This window comes from Heterocephalus glaber, unplaced genomic scaffold, assembly GCF_053883595.1.
Source record: "Heterocephalus glaber isolate CG9 unplaced genomic scaffold, H.glaber_assembly_v1.0 deba00001538, whole genome shotgun sequence".
In the NCBI taxonomy this organism is placed as follows: Eukaryota; Metazoa; Chordata; class Mammalia; order Rodentia; family Bathyergidae; genus Heterocephalus; species Heterocephalus glaber.
The window spans coordinates 23,396,679-23,412,749 of record NW_028258333.1 but is presented as its reverse complement, the minus strand read 5'-3'; the positions used below and the strand labels follow the sequence as shown (position 1 = coordinate 23,412,749).

General features: G+C 31.9%; 1 protein-coding gene across 5 annotated transcripts in view; it reads right to left on the bottom strand.

Moving 5' to 3' along the window:
- The window catches only part of Nipbl (NIPBL cohesin loading factor), a 177,440-nt gene that overhangs the window by 39,431 nt on the left and 121,938 nt on the right, over positions 1-16,071 (bottom strand). For all 5 annotated transcript variants that reach the window (XM_004848607.4, XM_004848605.4, XM_087189302.1 and 2 more), the window contains 10 exons: positions 13,989-14,075; positions 11,447-11,678; positions 10,345-10,496; positions 9,511-9,591; positions 8,847-8,947; positions 7,196-7,334; positions 5,330-5,412; positions 3,983-4,115; positions 3,019-3,162; positions 544-633 (listed from right to left, as the gene is read on the bottom strand). In XM_004848607.4, coding sequence (XP_004848664.1) covers positions 544-633; positions 3,019-3,162; positions 3,983-4,115; positions 5,330-5,412; positions 7,196-7,334; positions 8,847-8,947; positions 9,511-9,591; positions 10,345-10,496; positions 11,447-11,678; positions 13,989-14,075 — 1,242 coding nt within the window. The remainder of the gene's footprint in view (positions 1-543; positions 634-3,018; positions 3,163-3,982; positions 4,116-5,329; positions 5,413-7,195; positions 7,335-8,846; positions 8,948-9,510; positions 9,592-10,344; positions 10,497-11,446; positions 11,679-13,988; positions 14,076-16,071) is intronic.

Genomic DNA, 16,071 nt, shown 5'->3' with positions numbered 1-16,071 from the left:
ATGAATACAGATTAAAGACCTGCAGTAATTGGGTGAATAATTTAGTAGTCTCCAATCTCTTTTAATTGCCCATCCCATCAGTAAAAACATAAACTATGTCAATATATGTATACTGTTCACTAACATAGCTTACAAATTTTATACATGATCTATAATACTAATAATTGGATACATTATATACATAACATAGAGCTAGGGATTATATTTAAAAATAATTATATATAAAAATTTGAGTTTCTTTTTATATGCTAACAGATCATCTTATATATCTTGTGGCCTATACCCACTATATCAATTAGTTAGACTAGATTCAAAGATAATCTATGAAAACATTACCAAATACTTCTTTTATCTCACAAGTTCAGTATACCACAATATCTGTAACCAGAATTCCATATAAGAGAAATCAACCTATAATCATCCTTTTCTGACTAGATGACCTCTGTTTCCAAAATCGATATTCCAAACAAAATTTCCTCTTCATGCTAACTTCCAATTTTCTTTTGGTCTCAATTTAAATAAGAAAGGAGAAAAGAATCTTACCACTAGTGAAGGATCAGTTTCTGTGTTCTCATCCAAGTAATCAAGCAATGCTTTTTGCAATTGTTGGATTTCATCTTCTCCTCCTGAAACCTACAGAATAAATAAAATAAGACGCAAAAGAGATATTACTAGTATGTTTTAATAAATGATTTAGGTGTAAAGATAAATCTGATAAGAAATAAATACTAAAAATAAAAATACAGCAAACTAAAAGGGAGAAACAGGAAATATGATTTCTGAAAAATATAAATGCTGCTGCTGTGTTATTTTTATAAAATATGTCATCTTTCTTTTTAAAAGCTCATAGGTAGCTGACATAAAATTATTGGAACAATATGCTAACTCCTCAGAGGCAAGAAGACTTAACCACTGGTTTTGTTTGAAAAAAAAGAGAATGCCAAACTTAATCTAGTTAATGGAAGCTTATCATTTGTATTAATATACATAAAAGATTTCTTTGAGACATATTCAAAAAGAACACCATGAAGGAGAAATTTTTTATAATTAACATTAAAATTAAAATAGTACTTTATTTCATGTATATAGTGGGGAATTTGTTTACCTACCTGGATGCAGAAAGGGACTGAATCTTTAGGTTCTATCAAGAATTATAAGGCCGGGGATTTAGCTCAGTGGCACCGTGCCTGCCTCACAAGCGCAATATCCTGAGTTTGATCCCCGGTATCAAAAAAAAAAAAAGAATTATAGAGCCAGAACTGCGAGTTAATATTCATGTTCACAGTTAAAGTTCTAGCTTTACCAATTGAAATGCTAAACATACAGTTAAGAATAGATTCTATTTAAGAAGAAAGTGAAAGTTACAATAATCCATTTTCTAGGAGTGTGATGAAATTGAATCAGAAATTGGTTGGAGCACTATAAACTGGTTCACTGTAAACTTCTAAAAACAATTGGGAATTATGTGTTAAAAACTCCCCAAATATTTACAAATGATTTTTCCCCTTGGGCTGTACAATTTACACAGTGATATGTGGCATAAGAGATCCCAGGATAACTCTAAGAAATAGTGAAGGTCAAGAGTATCATGCTCCACAACTGGGTTTAATTCTTTAGCACTCATAAACAAAACAAAACAAAACAAACAAACAAAGGTCACATAAGCCTTACAGCTTGGTTTCTACATTATCACTTCTTAATAAGACAATCAAAATTCTTTGGTGAAACAGCTGATCCCACCCAGGCTGGGGCAGAGAAAGTTAAGATATCCCTGAAATACTTTATGGTGCCAAAAAGTGAGAAAATCTTCAGAGAAAATAGGAATGAATCAAAAAGACACAAAAGCCAGCTTAATGGGACTTTGTTAAACCTGGGACAATTTGAGCACTAAAATGATTTAATGGCAATTGATTATGATCTACTAAACAGAACAGAAAGTATAGAAGTTAGTTTTTTACTTTTGATAGTTACACTATGGATATTTAAAGTAAGAACTTCTTTTGCAGAAATATTTAAGCAGTGGTTCTCAAACTTCAGCCTTCATCACTATCAACCTGAAGGGCTTGTTAAACCTTACTGCCCCACTTCCAGAATTGTGATTCACTAGATCCAGGGAAGGTCCTAAGAATTTACATTTTTAACAAGAAACAAGGTGATATCAATGTCGGTAGGAATCACATCTTGAAAACCACTGTGAATTCAGGGGGCAATGGGGAACTACAAATAGTTCAGAAAAGGTTTTTTAAAAATGTGCATAAACAGGGCTGAGGATTTAGCTCAGTGGTTCCACCTACTCCTCAAGTGCAAGGACCCGAGTTTGACCGCTGGTACGAAAAAAAAAAAGTGCATAAACAGATACACAAATGTGTATTTTGAAAGAGAATGATAAAGCAAATGTCATAAACTGTCAATAGTTAATGAACTTGAGTTTATGGCAGTATTTCTGAACTGTTCTTATAACTTTTCTAGAAAGTTGCAATTATTTCAAAACACAAAGTATAGTTAAAAAAAACAGATGCATTTCTATCCACATAGACACAGGAACATAAGAGAAGAAAAGGGAAAAAGGAGCTGTATGTGATAGGACTGTTAACACCACATCCATACTTTAGAAAACATAACTGTACATGAAGCAATAAAATACTTTTCCCAAGATGAATATTAATATGAAGCCCTCCCTGCTCCTCTCCAATATAAAAACATGTAAAACATTCAAAGGCACTAAGCAATCTGAGCATGCTAAATCATCATCTCAGTAAACCAGAGATTTAAATAAAATTACTTAACATTAAAAACCAAACAGAACTTAAGTTTTGTTTTGATGGTGCTGGCAATTTGACTCTGGCCTTTGAACATACTAGGCAAGCACTCTACCACTGACCTATATCCTCCAGGGGAACCAAATATAAATAGTATCAAGCACACACAATAGTAGTTCAGAAAAGAAAATAAACTATGGATTTATATAAGCCATTAAACTTTATTAAGTCCCATAATTTTAATCCTTTCTCTCAATACCTGCTTTAAAATTCTCTCAATAGACCCTTGATCCATTTTGCTTGTAACAGCATCTTTCCTCAGTCGTGCAGCAACAGTTCCAAGATAATCAAGAGATGCTACTCTTAAAGCCATTTCTGTTGACTTGTTACTGAACTGATGAACCTAAACATCAAAATAGTTTTATATTTATCAGATTTATAACAACATATTTTTAATAGAAATTTATCATATAAATTCCAAAGCTACTGTTGGAATTTAAACTTTCTTTTAGTACCATCCCATCAGGTGATTTTTGTCTTCTAATTTTATGGAAATTGAACATTTTTATTTACTAAAAAATTATAGATTAAACTTCCTTATTAACAGTCATTTTGAAATGTACGCTCCACTGTTACGTACAAAATGTGGTATTACTATGTAAGAATTTCCTAGGGTGGAATTCTGATGCCTAGGAAATACCATAATTTCAAAAAACCACTAACAGTTTTTAGTTCACAGAAAGTAAAGTCTCAAAAGCACTGCAACAATTTGCATTATATAAGTCCAAATGTAGTTTAAAAATAAAGAGAAATAATAATTCTTTCCATTTACCAAATGTATTACATAAGGACTAAAAAGTACTATAGTTTTAGAAATATTCTTATATGAAAAAAGGTTCACATAGTCAGTTTCATGCTTTGAAATGCATAACTATAATTTGTCTCACTGCTGAGATATTTTAAACAATGTAACACCCCCAAACCAAGCCAAATTAAAAACTAAAAGCATTGTTTTCTTATGTAATGAAAGTACTAAAATTCACATTTTAAAAGTTTCTACAAGGTATGAAAATATAGTTTACACTTATGCACATGCAAAAATAGAGATGCAATGTTGGTATTTCCTTACACATTTTTAAAGAATTCATCATCTGTGAATCAGAGTACATCCTCATTATGTTGTCTTCTAGTAATATAATAATCTTTAAATGCTATACTCTTACCAACAGTCTCCCTAACAAACTAAGGAGTAGTTCAGCAGCTGGCCATTCTGGCTTATTGACTGTAGAAAGAAGGTCTTGAACAAAATTTTCAAAGAGAGGTCTGTAATCTTCTTCACCCTGTTTACTACCACATCTGTTCAAAGACAAACAAGGAAGAGGATATCAATTTAGAGGACACGTCTACTGACTGATAATTTGTTAACGAAGATTTCTTTCTTCTGTATTTAGTAACAAGGTATATGAGTACATTAAAATATGGTATAAAACATATCTATTTTTCAAATTGTAGTGTCCTTCAATTGTAGAGAATTCACTTGTTAACTAATATTAACATTACTCTTGTTATGGCTTGTATCTAGATGTCCTCTCAAAGTCCCATGCAGTTACAGGTGGGGCTTTTCAGAGGTTGCTGGATTTAGAGTGTGTGATGCTGGGATTAAGAGTGTGTGATAACTACGTTGGGTTGACATAGTTCTGAGTGTGGATAATGAGAAGGCCCACTCTGGGTGAGAGTGCTATCTGTCCTAAGTGTGTGCAGTCTGGATAGAATATTAGGGACAGAAGGAGGGTTTTTGTGGTCGTTTGCTGCTTGCTACTCTACTTTGCTGCTTTTCTGCTTGCCATGAACTGTTTCTCTGTGATGCCTCTGTGCCATGCCAGTCTACCTTGGAACCAGCCGATTATGAACTGAAACCTCTGCAAACTGTGAGCCTTTCCTCCTTTAACTTTGTGTGTCAGGTATTTCTATCTCAGCAACGAGAAAAGTAACTAAGCAAATATAATAAGTAACTAGCAAGTATAATACCTTTTCAAAAATGACTACTGACTTCCTATTTTTTTTTTTTTTTTTGGTACCAGGGATTGAACTCAGGGCCTTGTGCTTTCGAGGCAGGCAGCGGCACCACTGAGCTAAACCCCTGGCCCGTGACTGCCTTTCTAGACATTAATAAATTCAAGTAATCTCCCTTCATAAACATTTTTATTCAAGTAAAATACTCCAAAATCTAGTGAAGGAAAATTATATGACTTCAATCCAGTAGTTTAATATTTGGGGTGTAACATAAGCAAATTCATAAAATTAGATTTTTAAAATACTCTCACAGCCTTATTTAATTTTTAATTTTTTAATTTTTTGGTACCAGGGATCGAATTTGGGACCTTGCACTTGCAAGGCAGGCAGGGCACCATTGAGCTAAACCCCCTGGCCCTCTTACTACCTTATTTTAAAGAACAGGCCAAGGAGACAAGTTCAAGGTTCAGATTATGGCAGAAACCTAGGTTAATCTTTTTTCAAAATAAACTATTTTCTGTAGCATTGAAAATAAAAATGAGATTTATGCCACTCACTTTTTAAGGAAGATGGAAAGAAAATTTTGGGCTGTTCTCATAGCTGTTTCATAGGAGTTAGTAATGACAACATCTTGGTCAACCTAGAATAAGAAAAGCAATCATAAAGATGCAGGAAAAAACAAATTAGCTTAGTTGCTACTGACATGTTATTGAATAGAGGTAATACATTTAAATACTAAATATTTAACTATTTTTAAAATAAAAATACAAAAACCACTATTAGTACACTAAACATTTCAAAACTTTAAAAAAAAAATCCAGGCATGGTGAAGCACAGCTGTAATATCCCAGCACCCTGAGAGGCTGAGGCAAGAGGATCACGGGTTTGAACCCAGACGAAGCAACTTAGTGACTCTGTAAGATCCTCTCTCAAAATAAAAAATAAGAAAAGGGCTAGGGATCCATGTCAGTCTGAAGGTTCTGAATTCAATTCCCAGGGTCAAAAAACAACAAAACAAAACATTTTGTAATAACACAAAAATACTGGTGGTTTATTTAATTTCACTAAGCTATGCAACAGTAAGAAATACAGTTAACAAATGAAGTATTAGTAGCTATTTACATATGATCCAATTCAGAATAAGATGAAATGTAATAAACAAAAATAAGTTTCCAGGGCTTGAGGTGAAGATCAGTTGTAGAGCTCATGCTTAGCATGTGTGAAGCCTGTGTTCAATCCTGGCACCACAAACAAATAACAAAAACCCCAAACAAATAAAATAAAAACCAAACAAAGAATATTCCAACCTCAATGTTTATGAAACATTGGGATATAATCCAGAAGAAAATAAAACTCTTTCTTTAGAAATTTAAAGAATAGGATGTAAATAATTAACTCACAGCTGAAGAAGCCCAAATGGCAAATAAATACAGGAAAAGGGTCTCAAACTCACTAGTATTTACCAGGAGAATGCAAAATAAAACATGATATAATTTCAGTAACCAGACTAGTTAATATAAAAATATAGGAATGTAAAATGAAATACCAACTTGGTGAGTAGACTGACAACTTCCAATAAAGTTAATGCACGTACACATCTAAAGAAACTCTAAGTTCTTTCAGTATACGATGGGTTTAAGTCAAAAAGAATTTCATATATATGTATTAAGTGTTGCGTGAAAAAAAGTTGTAAATATATCACTATCATTTATGTAAATTTTAAAAACAAAATAATCCTATTCAAATCTACATTGTTAAATATGTAAGTAGGAGATAAACATACTTATTATACTGGTCACCAATGTTAAGGGAAGATTGGAGACAGAACAACAGGATCAGGAGGGGAAAAAAAAAATGGAACCCACCTTTTCAGACAGTATTTACTTTGCTAATTATTTTGTGTTAAACACATGGATATTTGGCCATAACTGAATAGATAAAACTATTCTTATTTCGCTTGAACTCTTGAGAGAAAATTATAGAACTTAGAAAAATTATAAGTGTAAATGGAAGTTATACAACCAAAAATATTACTTAGCTAAGAGTTACCCATCATGGAAGGCATAAACTCAGTGGCTATATGAATTCCAGGTTAACTACATGTTTTATTCACATTCATACTCAATATCTTATTTGAGTCTTACCACTTGGTAGGTCTGTTAAGTATTAGCATCCTCATTTTAGCTGAAGAGACAAACCCAGAAAGATTAAAATGATTTGGATGTTTGGATGACTTGTAGATATGAGTCAGAACAAGAAATGAAGTCTCCTAAAAACACATCTAACACTTTACAAGAACTCTAAAGCCTAGTCAGGAACCCCTAAACAAGAGCTTCAGTACTGTAAGAACAATAGAGACAAGAATATAGTTGCTTCCATCCATTAAAGTATAAAGTTATAGAACTTCAAAAATATTCCCTTACTTTCTTATTTGAGTCCTCTTCTGAATTAGAGTCCTTCTCTGAAGACGGTAAGTGTACTACACACTGAATAAGTTGTAAAACCAATGCTGTAACCATCTGAATATACATAGGTTCTCCATCCATATCACTACTATTCAACCTTTAATGAAGAAAAAACAATTTAAATTACATGACTTTTGACAAAAATCTCATTTTACATGTCAACTATCATTAAAAAGTTTCATGATGCTTTCTTTGCCAACATTCCTAGTCATTATCTCTGGTGCTCATAACAGCCTTATGTCTATTTTTAATAAATTAGAAAAATACCAAGTATATGACTATGCATGCTCAGTTAATTAAAAATAGAGAAAAATACTATTACAGTATTTTATATAAATTTCTACACTTTATTTGCACTGCAGATAAAATTTGTAATGAACTACTGAATGGTAATCAAAATAATTTTTAAAATGATAAAAGTCAGTTCTAAGTACCTACATATTCTAGAATTTATCTAGTGAGTGAGGCAGTCATCTGATATTCAAATCTGCTACAGAGTCAACTCTTGACCATCTGTGTTAAGAGTATAAGGCTGATGGCACTGATTATGAAAATTCATTTTCAAAGTGCTATGTTCTACTGATAATGCAAAACAAGAATTCTTTTTATGTTCATAGTTTTTCTTCAGGTTTAAAACATAACAGATACTTACTAATGAACATTTATTTTAATTTTAATTAAATTTAAATTTTTAATTATTAATAAACAGATATTTAATAAACATATACCTCCAAAATAATTACGATAAACATACTTTTACAAAAGACAGCTTTCAAAGAAATATAAAAATAACTCTACATGCCAGGTCAAAACCTTTAATCACTCAGGAATAAGTATGATAGCAATAATTACCCATGACAACAAAGACAATAATGTTGACCACAGCAGTGGATAACATTTCTTACTTACAGTGTGCTCAGTGATTAGAGAGCATTTAACTCCCAAGTCTATTCTCTATACTCCTGTTAAGAGTAATATTTCAGCTCTTTCTAAAATAATATTTCATGGCTTTGCATATTGAAAAGATTAAATCCATGTTCCTAAGTTCCTTACCATAATTCATAAAATCCTCTTTGACTGGCCTGACTCATTTGAGCCTTATATCCTATTGCTTTTCTTGTAGATCAGAAATGATTTTTCCCTTTGTTGCCTGGAGATAATCTTAATGTTGTCTCTGAAAGGCAGGGGATTTCTATGGCATCTAGTAGGTACGGTATAGATGCTAAGCATGCTACAATTCTGTACAGCAAACCATTATCTGCCCCAAATGTTATTGGTGCCCAAACCAAAAAACCTTGCCATAGATCTTGATATTTGAGGATCACTGAATTTTTAAAAATCCCCTAAATATATTATTTTATACATATAAACTACTTTACATGTTGTTCTAACTAAATTACCTTTTAATCATTAAAATGTAAATCATATAGAAATGATGAAAAATAAATGTATGATAGTTAGGATACAATGGAGCTCTTCATTATTCTTTTTTTTTTTTTTGGTACCGGGGATCAAACTCGGGTCCTTGTGCTTGCACAGCAGGCGGTGAAACAACTGAGCTAAATCCCCGGCCCCATCATTATTCTTGACTTCAACTATAGTTAGTTACCTGAAATTCCTTAAACTCCTCTTGCTGGTTGGTAATCTTGCAAGTGAAGTAAAAATTTCTTCCAAAATTAACTGCCTATGTTTTTCATATCTTGAGAATACCTATTTAGTAATTAAAAGATTCCAAGTTAAACTTATAACAGAAAACAAAACAAAAATGGTAAGATACATATAATGAAAATATTATCTACTATTTAGAATGAAAATGTTTTTAACCTCTTAAATAGTAATGGCAAGATAATTGGCTTAAATTTTGTTATTAATTACAATATTCCTACAGAAGTCAGAGTATATGGTTTCATCTCTTAGAGTATATTGTTTCATTTCATTGGAGTTATAGTTTTAATAATAGCTTGGGAATAAAGATGAGATTTAAATGATTTTAAATAATTCTGATTTTATTATGAATATTGAAACATAATTAACTGTAATGTTTAAAAATATTAAGTGTTTTTGATGAAAACAGAATAACTCAATAAATAATGAAACAAAAAAAATGAATTCTCTGTTCATAAAATCCAGTAAGATACATTAAGATAGTCCTTACAGTGAAATGAATTTGCTGGAAACCAGGAAATTGGCATTAATTTTTAGAAGTTTAGATTAAATGACATCAGTGTTATTTTGTCTGTGGATTATCGAAATTATAAATTGATTATACTTACTGCAGTGACTAACTTAATGGCACATAATTGTAGTTCACTGACATTTTCAACAAAAAATGGTGTTATTCCCATTGATGAAACCTGAAATAAAAATTAGTACATAATCTTTAGTTGATTTCAGTAACAGTCTATCTTACTAAATTCCAACACATTCATAAACTTACTAGAAAAGCCTCAGGGAGCATTTTTAAATTTTCTGCCTAGTCAGCATCTATTTCCTTTCCCGTTTTTCTTCATCATCTAAGCACACTATCACATCTATTAGTACCTTGCTTCAGAGCTGCCATTTCTCTAATCTCTTATCTTTTATTTTTTTTGGTACTGGAGATCAAACTCGGGTCCTTGCGCTTGCACAGCAGGTGGCAAAACCACTGAGCTAAATCCCCGACCCTCTAATCTCTTATCTTTTAGATTAATAAATGCCACAGGAATATAAAGAAACAAAAATCATTTCATTTTCTTGGATAAAAATATCTTGAGGGCTGGGGATGCAGCTCAGCGGTGCCACACCTGCCTAGCAAATGCAAGGTCCTGAGTTCAATCCCCAGTACTGGGGGAAAAAAAATCTTGACATATTGTAAAGAAAATAATTAATTTAAAAAATAATTTATAGATTTGAGTTTATATTACACTTATATATCTTCTTCTGAAAATATTTGTTTTTAAAATTCCTCTGAACTTTTATTTCTTCAATTCAGATATAACATATTCAGACTGGAAAGAATTAACCTAGTGCTGGTATTATTACTGAGTTAACAGAATTACACTGGACTCAATCACACCCTCCATAGATCATTTTGTCTAAAAATTTGTAAAATGTTTCAAAAAATTTACCTGAAGAATTGTTGTATCTGTAAGAAGTTGTATCTCTAGTAATTCTGACAAGCTGCTAACAATGTCACAAACTTTGTTATAAAGCATTACTATTACTCTCTGCTTATGAGTAGAACATTTAGCCCGCTTGGCCTTTGAACTTAATAAGCCTCCTGAAAGAAATTTAAGATAGGAAAATATTAACCTTTAATATTTTTCCATTGAGAGTACTACAACTTTTCTGAATTAAGAGAACAAAAATTTTTTTTGATACATAAAAAAATATAATCTGGCAAAGTTGTTTATTAAGAGAAAATTATTCTCTAGGAATAATCTAATAGAAACATTCTTATAACATAATCTGTGAACATTTCAGTTGCTATTAAATTCTTAAATTCAAAGTACTACTTTATCTTGAATCTTATTTTTTTCCACTGGGCCAGTATATTAATATTATATTTCCCTTTAAACAAACTTGGCATTATAATACGATAATTAATCAAATATATTTTTCACATGAACTAGTTCACTGCTCTTTTAGTAAAAGTTAAGAATGAAAGTGTCTTGAATTAATCCATTTTGCAGAGAAGGACTATTTTGGGTAAAATTAAGGAAAATTAGAAATAGAACCTGAAGCTCATGTCTGAGATTTTCTCTAATCAGTGCAAGTAACTTCAATGATATATAAATATATGTAGAGTACCCCTTATGATCAAAATGCTTGGAAGCAGCAAAGTTTCAGATTTCAAAGTTTTTCAGATTTTATAATATTTGCAACAGTTCAGTACCCCTAGTCCCAAAATCTGAAAAGTTCCAAGTCTAAAACTTTTTGCATGTCATGTTGATACTCAAAAAATTTCAGATTTCAGAGCAATTTGGATTTTCACATTATAGATGCTTAATCTGTAGTTCCTAAAGAAATTACAATTAAACAAGAGCTAAATTAACTAAGAGATCTATATTCTAGCCAAATACAAAATCATTGTTCATTGCAATTTATATAATCTAATAGTCCTGGTGCCATTTAAAATCATTTATTTTGACTCATCTAACATGGCAAAAACTTACAATAGATAATTTTGATACTATAATAAAAACCACCCGTATAAATGGGCAAACTAACCTCCATGTGGATCTAATCTGTAAACAGGATCATACTGAGGATACAGTGTATTCTGCAAATGAAACTTAGTGTACTGTATAACTCTTTCAATTACATCTTCAATGTATACAGCTTTTGGCATGTTAGGGGATGTCATAATGTTGATAGTTGTAAGACAGGCATCTGCTGACTTTGTAACTCTCTCCATAATAAGGTCTCTCCATAATCTTTCTTCTTCTTCAGTATCGTTATTCTATAAAACAGCACATCATTAATGAAGTGAAGGTGAATATATGTATGGGTCTGCAATATCAACAAAAATGATATATTTAATTTTCATTGAAGGAAAACAGTTTTGAGGTGTGTAGTCTAAAAGGATATCCAGAATGAAGTACAATACTAACATTCCTTTAAGTAACATTTTTGTTTTAATATTTTCAAGTATGATATAATTTTTAATTTCACCACTGGATGACACTCCAGTGACAAAATTATTCTTTGTGTACTTTATTCAGATTTAAGATTTTAGCTTAAAACTACATTGTATGTTAGTTAATTTTGTATCTTTGGTATAAACTCAGCAGAAAGGAAAAATAAACAACAAAGAATTTAAGTTTTATTTACATTTTTTTTTTTTTTTGTACTGGGGATCGAACTCGGGACCTTGAAGTTACGAGGCAGGCGGCGGAACCACTGAGCTAAATCCCCGGCCCTAATTTTTATTTAGATATAGTAATATTATTGAATCAATTATTTGTAAAATCTGTTAATAGGACTATATTTTCAAATAGATTAAAAAGTAGACATATAAAATGGGGCTGATGGTATAGCTCAGTGGTAAAGTGTGTGCTCAGCATGCATGAAGCTCTGGGTTTAATCCCCAGCCAAAAAATCACAGATAAGCACACTACTGAGGAAATTATTTTGTAAAAGAGATAATAAAAAACAGACAGAAGACTTCATTTTATTTTGCATATTAGTAACTTAACATCACTATTGATATGGAGTGCTTTTAAGCTTATTGCTAAAATGAAAATAATTTATTATGAAATACAAACATATTTTAGATTACTTCTGAGCCTCCTGAATACTAGGCATATGCTCTTCCACTGAACTACACCCCCAGAGCCAGAATTCTAGATTCTTGATGGTGTTTATCACAATGTCTTGGTGAAGTGTTTTAAAGTAACTTGTAGACTAATGAACCAGACTGCCAGTATAGATGTTTCTAAACCCTTTGTTTCTATGATTCAGAAAACTAGTTAAGGTGGGGCCAGGGATTTAGCTCAGTGGTTCCGCCACCTGCCTCGCAAGTGCAAGGTCCTGAGTTTGATCCCCGGTACCAAAAAAAAACCCAAAACCAAACCAAACCAAAATACGTATATTTAATAATCCAGAGAATTACTTGAGACTTTTTTCTACATATTTTATTTCGTGAGATCACTTAGCAATTCTATGGCTTGTGCAAACACCAAGAACAATTACCGAATAAAATAAAATCCAGTGCTTATATTGAGAATAGAAACACACACACACACACAAACACACCCCAAAGTGTTAAAAGTGGTTACTGCTGGATAAGAGTACAGATTTTTAGTGCTTTCTGTGTTTTGGTATTTTTCGCAACATGGTCCTTTAGTAATCAGGCTATCTCCCCGAACCTCTTCAGTGCTAGAGACTAAGTCCAGGGCCTTGTACACACTAGGCAAGTGTTCTATCATTGAACTATACACTTCCCACCCCCAACCCAGGGCTTTGAATATGTAAGGCACACATTCTACCACACTGAGTTCTATCCCTAACCCCCAGACTTTTAAAAATAAAGAAAACTCATTAGCTTATAACTACCCCATATTCTCAACTCTTATATTAAATGCCTATAAGCATCAGCATTCACATTCGTTCATGTTAGAAATACCAAGATTAATTTGAATGCACATGTGATTTACAAAGTCTGCCATTACAATTCTAGGGAGGCAGATCCTAGAAAATTTACTCAATTCATATACCCTTGAACAATGCTGCAAACGCTTTTAATATAAACCTATTAAAATGTAGTTAACAGTTACAGTTAACATTTATTAATTATAGTGTATCACACACTGTTCTAAGCATTTTACATGAATGAGTCCATCCTTTGAGCTAGGAATACAAATGGTACATATAAAGATTAATGCTTTAGTATATACCAGAAAATCAACATAAGGTTTCCAACTTTTTTTCTAGAGGTGGTCAACAAGAACAACTGCTACCTAACATTATCTCACAAATGAAAGCAAATTAAAAACCCATTCACATACAGGGAAAATTATAGGCTAAACTGAATAATTTATATTTGTATTCTTACTTTATGGTACGACTGTGAACTGACAATGTGTAATCATTTTGAATTACTTAAAGTAAAATTTTATTAACAATGTTAATGAATGTAACTAATAATTTGTAGTGACAAGCTCAAATTAATGAAATATGGAATTTTCCCTGTAAGTCAAAGTTTCTTATGAAAAAATGTATATTCTAAAAACATTTCGGGAAAAATTAACAATATACATCGTAGACTTACATGATTTAACAAAGTAGAAAGTTTTGACCCATCCTGAATATTCTTCTCCAAGATATTTAGGACTTTCACAGTTTTGTCAGTTGAAAGCTAAAACAGAAAAATAAATTTTGATTAATCACTGAAAAAAGTTATGAATTATTCAACAATCTGTACATTTATTATCTTTGGGCTATGGAATAGAAAACATTGTCACCTCCTTAACGAATTCGAAAAAAAGCTTTTCCACTTAGAACCTCTATTCAAATCTGACTTAAGAGTTCATCACCTGTGTTTGAGAGGCAGATGAGTCAACACAGGGTGGGCATATATACTGTACATGTTTTTAGTTAACAGTAGATAAGAGTTTATAGTTTATTATGATGCCAGGCCCTTTCCTCTTATGCAGTGAAACTGAATATATAAATAAATAAATAAATAAATAAATAAATATATATATATATATATATATGAACACATGTACACACTAAAGATTTAATTATTACATGGTTTCACACTACAGTGACTCATCAGGTTTCTAGAATCCAAAGTAGGGTTTTGAATACAGAAGCATAAAATTGTGAAGGATAAAAACTATGAATGTGAAATAATATTGTTCAATTTAGTAGAGACTATCTTACATTTTAATATCTCCTGTTTAATTTCTTTTCTTTTTTTTTTTTTGGTACCGGGGATTGAACTTGGGTCCTTAGCTTTTGAGGCAGGCGGTGGAACCACTGAGCTAAATCCCCGGGCCTCCTGTTTAATTTCTTACAAAGGATGTCTTCTCTATTTAAAAAATTAGTAGTCCATTTGAAGGTCCTGTCAGGAGGCAACTGTTACTCATATTCTCTTAATTGAAAAGTATTTCTTTTAGGTTCCTAGCATGTTGCTAGGACATCCATCCAAATCAACTAGAAGAGCCAAATAGGAGATTGATATTAAGTCCAGTACAGAAGCAAGTCCCCTCAAATATTACTTTAGATCATTTCATAACAGATTAAAACTACTGAGACTTTTGACAAAGCTTCCACACTCTGACAATATTTGTCATATTTGCAATAGAAGTATTAGTTGCCTGTAAGTATAGAACTTATAAAATATCTAAGACTGACACTGGTACTTTGGAAAACTGACAGATTCCCATACATAAAGCAACATATCCCATAGTGATATCAATGTGATCTAACACCGTATTAATTCTTTGTTAAATAGTATGACTGGCTTTAAAAATTAAATTCACAATATATTCTCTACTTGGAACATAGGCAATATTTAAGCAAATAATAAAATGCACACATCTGTTAATCCAGCATTCTGGGAGGCTTACACAGGAGGGTCACAAATATGAGCCCAGCCTGGGCAACTCAGTGAGACTATGACAACAAACAAACAAACAAATGGCTGGGGATGTAAGTCAGTGGAAAGGTCCTGGATTAAATTCTCAGTATCAAAGACAAAGTAAAACAAAATAAAACAAAACAAAACTAAAACACCAACAGACAAACACAAATAAGTAATTAGAATTTAAATTTGTAAAAACATAAAAATATTTTCCAGCTACTTTAAAAGTGAAAACCAAACAAGCTTGTTTAGAATCAACTCCATAAATCAACATAATCTTTTATTAATTCCTTTACTAATCCTGAAGGATAAATCATTATCTCTACATTACAGACCAGGAAATTTAAGATTCAGTACAAGAGGATCCTTGGTTAGAAGAGGGGAATTCTCTTCAAACTGTTGTATAACAACCATACATTAAGGGGTGAGTGTTGGCTAATAAAGATTATTAAAGCCAACTCTTTTTTTTTTTTTGGTACTGGGGAATGAACTCAGGATCTTGCGCTTTCGAGGCAGTCGGTGGCACCACTGAGCTAAATCTCCCGCCCTTAAAGGCAACTCTTGAGGCTGCCACAGTTGTTTGAAATTATCACTGAACATTTACATGATATTTCATTAGTGCAATGAGACTATTTGTTAGTAACAGGGAGCTCAGAGGAAACAAGTTTCATGAGAGCCTATACAATGAGGCTGTACATCTAATAATTTAAAAACGACAACATTTTATAGCTTGGAAAATAACGTGTTGAAACTCTACCTTCAC